Source organism: Leptopilina boulardi, unplaced genomic scaffold (genome assembly GCF_019393585.1).
Source record: "Leptopilina boulardi isolate dan_hultmark-lab unplaced genomic scaffold, ZJU_Lbou_2.1 LbouV2_273, whole genome shotgun sequence".
NCBI classification, from domain to species: Eukaryota; Metazoa; Arthropoda; class Insecta; order Hymenoptera; family Figitidae; genus Leptopilina; species Leptopilina boulardi.
Window position 1 is genome coordinate 2588948 of NW_026137833.1, and position 4478 is coordinate 2593425.

General features: G+C 25.0%; 1 protein-coding gene across 1 annotated transcript; it reads right to left on the reverse strand.

Moving 5' to 3' along the window:
- Positions 1-1429: 1429 nt before the first annotated feature.
- Positions 1430-4189, reverse strand: LOC127281643 (odorant receptor 49b-like). The gene is made up of 4 exons (XM_051305459.1): positions 4100-4189; positions 3878-4014; positions 3606-3738; positions 1430-1483 (listed from the first exon to the last, which is right to left on the reverse strand). The coding sequence occupies exons 2-4, from the start codon at positions 4009-4011 to the stop codon at positions 1430-1432; spliced, it is 321 nt and encodes a 106-aa protein (XP_051161416.1). The 5' UTR covers positions 4012-4014; positions 4100-4189.
- Between the last annotated feature and the right edge of the window lie 289 nt (positions 4190-4478).

Below are 4478 nucleotides of genomic sequence, written 5' to 3' on the forward strand. Positions count from 1 at the left end.
TAATTATTTAATTGAACCAAATACGATTTATTTAGTTCAAATAAATACGATTCAAATAATTCAAGTTATTTGAATCAAATACATATTTTTTCGATCCAAATAAAAAAAAGTATTTGAACCAATTAAATATTTCTCAAATAATTTGAAGTATTTGAATCAAATAAATTTTTTTTTTCAGTGTACAAATCTCAATGAATTACAGAATTTTTTTTTAAACACTCATTAATAAGTTTGCTTTAATTGTTTAAACAGTTTTCCATTAATAAATTAAAATATTTACCTTAATAACGAATTTTCAGCTTCAAGGAGATTCTTTCAAACTAAATAGCCCAAGGAGATCCCTACTTTCAAGTTAAATTTCCATTCAGAAAATGTGAAAAATAACCGTAAAAATAGACCGAGTTCTAAAAAGTCTGAATATAAAGAATTCTGTTTCCCCCTTTTTACTTTTGCCCTTATCTTTGAAGTACGTGACACCACAAGCCATCGAGGATAGAATCTGCAAAAAGAAAAATTAAAATACTGTCAGCGCTGTACTAACATTTAGTTAAATCTTTAACCGGTCAGTAATGTAGAAAGCTATAAAAAAATTCATTTCCATAAATTTGACAAAAATAAGTGTGGCATCGAGACTAAACCTAAAGTAATCGAAAAACACAAAAATCTAGAAAATATGACGATGATTACGAATCTGCAGTCAGATCTTCAAAATCCAAAATGGCGGATCCAATATGATGGACGATTTTTTAAAAATTTGATCAAATTTGCTTGGAACTCGTTATACTAGGAAAGTTTTGGGGTCGCTGATTACGAATCCGGTGTCAGTTTTTTAAAATTCGAAATAGCGAATCTAATACAGCAAAAAAATCTTAAATGTAGCCAAAATTTTATTTGTAAATCCGACTTCTTTTGGATGATGTTAATCTAAATATAAACACGAATTTTTCGGACTAATTCCGCAAGGTAGGCTTTATTCAGCAAAGTTATTCGGGTGAAACTATATACGTACTAGATTGATTGATAAATCATATACATCTCAAATAACTATAGTAAGGATTCGTGGTCACATATTTTTTTCTTGAATATCTTTAAATAAACAAGAAAAGTTTCCTATAAAATAGAAAGAAAAACTAAAAAACTGTTTATAATTTATCTAATGAATTTTATTTTTTACGTAAAAATCATGGTGACTTAACATGAATCACTACAAAAAGTTTTGTTTTTCTTCTTCTTGATTACTATTCGAAGATTTTGAAGAAACTAATATATAATGATGAATAATTCCAGTACATTGAACATAAATTGATTTCATATTTTGATTTTTTTTAACGTGTGATGATTTAATCAATTTGTTTACTATAAAAGATTTAATAAATACTATTGAAATATCAAAACCATTATTTTATTATAAAACAGTAGAAATTCCTTTTCATTTTCGCACAGAATTCAATACAGTGAAATATGACATTGATGTTTGAAGAACCTTTAAGTAATATCATTATAATTAAAGATAATTTTAATTAAATCATTCAGTAATTTATATAATTTTATAAAGTCAAAATTGGTATTTCGAATTTTATAATCATGTGAGTACAAATTTTTAGAATTTTTTTAATTTTCAATTTGTCATTTATAAATTGTCTTTCTTAAAAATAAAAAAGTTATAAGGAAAAATAAAATAACCTTTAAAAAATGATACCCTTTGTTTGCTGACCAGAAACGCAAGTGCCTGCGCTTGGGCTACGACAATTTAAAGGTCGAGAAAATTACGGTTATATAAAAGCATTTTCACTATTGAATTTATTGTTTATTTGTTAACCATATTGCTTTCTAATTAAAAAACTAATTTTCTTAACGTACTTAATTATATATACATATATAATAATAATAATTATTATTATTATTACATATTATTCTTCTTTAGATCCTTAATTTTTTGCATAAACAGTGAAAAATCTTGCAGGAATTACTAAGGTTTTAGTTGATTGTAAGTTATATATTGCGCTCTTATTAACTCTTGGAATAAAAAATTAATGATAAAAACCTTACCTCAATAAAAAATTTATATTTAATGGGTTTTAACTAATTAGCATTTGTTAAATAATAAAAAATTAAAAGTAAACAAAAAAATTAAATGTGATTCATTTTACTTACAATATTTTCTTAAATAATAAATTTTAATTTAGATTTCAAAATTTACGTTATCTTATGAACTCAATATATGAATTAAATTATTGTATTAACAAGTATTTTTTTAATAAACTATATGCAGGATAAAATATTTATTAGAGAAAATAGTACTTGTTATGTTAATAACATAAAATTCTATATTTACATTTTCTCTTTAAATTATAATTAAATTTCATATGCGCTTTATATTTTTTTACTGAGTTAATGTTTAATAAACTAAATTAGTGTAATATAGAACGCGTGTAAACTAGTCCGAAATCTGCAAAAACTTATGCTTTTAAAAAGTTTTTTTTCCATTTGCCAAAATAAATATTGTCTGCGTTCTGAAATTTTGTCAACAAGAATGCTTTCTGACTGAAATTCAGCATCAAATGATTTCTATTGAAAAATTGACTTTTTAATTTAAGGACTTCTAAATTAAAATAATCTTTTAATGCTGACCAAATACTTGAATATTCCTTCTATACAATACTTATGAGATAACTATCTAGTTGTATCAAGTTTTAAAATTATACTTGATTCACCTGAATAAAATTCTTTAATTTCAGTCAAATGAGCAACACGTTTTTCACTCCGAGAAAAATAAGTGGAAATCATTGATAATAATTGAGTTAAAAACGTGGAAAATGTTTATTGCAGTTGTCTTTCGTAATCAAATGTGACGAACGATAAATAAAATTTATTAAAATTGCATCTGGTACATCTTATTTTAATTTTGAAAAAAAAATTACAACCGACTATAACCCAGGTATTATCACATGGTTGCAATATTTTCTAATGGAATATTTTTTTGAATCAAATTGTACTTAAAAGAACTATAAATATTTTCTGATCTGCAGTCTTGAACATCAAGTTCTATTAAATCACACGAATCTGTTACAATTTTTTTTCCGGAGACAAATACTGAACCAAAACGCACAAAAGTTTTTCATCATTTTCATTATTTATTTTCGACGTCTCAGTTGCAATGCACGTTTTCAAAATTTCATTTGCAGCAAAAATTTGCACGATATGTTTCGTACAAAAGCAATTATTAATAATAATAAATTTTTTTGATGTTAAATTAATATTATATGAAGTGCAATATGCTTTCTTTGCTTTAGTTTTATTTGGTTGTAGCAATCTTTAAATCGCGAAGCTTTTAGCCATGCAATTTTCGTATCATTAAGCATTTTATATAAGTACCCTTTTTTTACCTATAAGAGTGTTGTCGTAGTACAAGCGGAGTTGTGTTTAGATACGGTCATTGCTACCAACAGTTTTATTTTTTTTTTTTTATTAAACTTTGCGTTTTTTATTGTCTTTTTGTCTATGTCAACTAATTTTATAAAACACATTTTAACAGTTCGTTGGATATGGATTCTATGTCAAGCAAAGCAAATAAATTTTATATTTTATTTTTAACGTTTTCATACCTTTTTGAAAAACTCTAATGAAATTATGAATATTTTGCCAACAATAAATGTAGTGGGTTCAGATCCTTTTCTCATTACTATGAGTAACAATTTTTTTGATTCAGTTGACAGATGGTACCAATCTGTATTGTATCTAATAAAATCAATGTTTAGTTTTATATATTAATTTTGCATCTTGCAAAACGACACATGAAAAAAATCGTTACTTATACAATGTATATATAAAGTTCATAACACTAAATTATTTTTTAACAAGTTGAGATGATATGTACATAGAGGTAGTTAGACTAAGGCTGTTATCCAGTAAATGCTGAGTTGGTAGAGTTAAAAAGAAAATATGTAACACTTGACTTATTGCGTAACCGCCAAACCTTATTCCTTCCCCAGAAGTCTTCACAGTCATCATATACTGAATCGCATATAAATATTAGAGTCTAGGTTAATATTATTTTTTAACAGTTATAGTTTATGGATGCAAAAACTTCTTTATTTACCTGGACAGCTGTAATGCTTAAATCTACTATAAAGAGTCCAAATACCAAAACATATGCAATTGAAAAAATATCTTGGATATCACTCACAAATCTCGCAAAGTAAAATATTTTAGTTAATATTTTAATAAATATTAATAGTAATAAATAAATATATCTACACGAAGAATTAAGATTTACGAATTAACAAATTAATGCACCTATCATTCTTCCACTTTTTCACACTTGTACATTGAATTGTCTAATGATTGAACGAAGAATTTAATTCTTCACAACATATTTTGCAAGGCATTCAATATAGTATAAATTTTACCAAAAACGAATCGTATACTTCTGTCAAAAAACTATGCCAATGATTCAAATTTCAATTTTTTTAATTACT

Excerpts from the sequence above, each read along its gene's own strand:
- LOC127281643 (XM_051305459.1), bottom strand. The coding sequence starts at position 4,011 with ATGATGACTGTGAAGACTTCTGGGGAAGGAATAAGGTTTGGCGGTTAC. Across the intron at positions 3,739-3,877 it reads CTTAGTCTAACTACCTCTAT|ATACAATACAGATTGGTACC; the intron begins GTACATATCATC and ends TGATTTTATTAG. Across the intron at positions 1,484-3,605 it reads CATTAGAGTTTTTCAAAAAG|GTTCTTCAAACATCAATGTC; the intron begins GTATGAAAACGT and ends TATTACTTAAAG.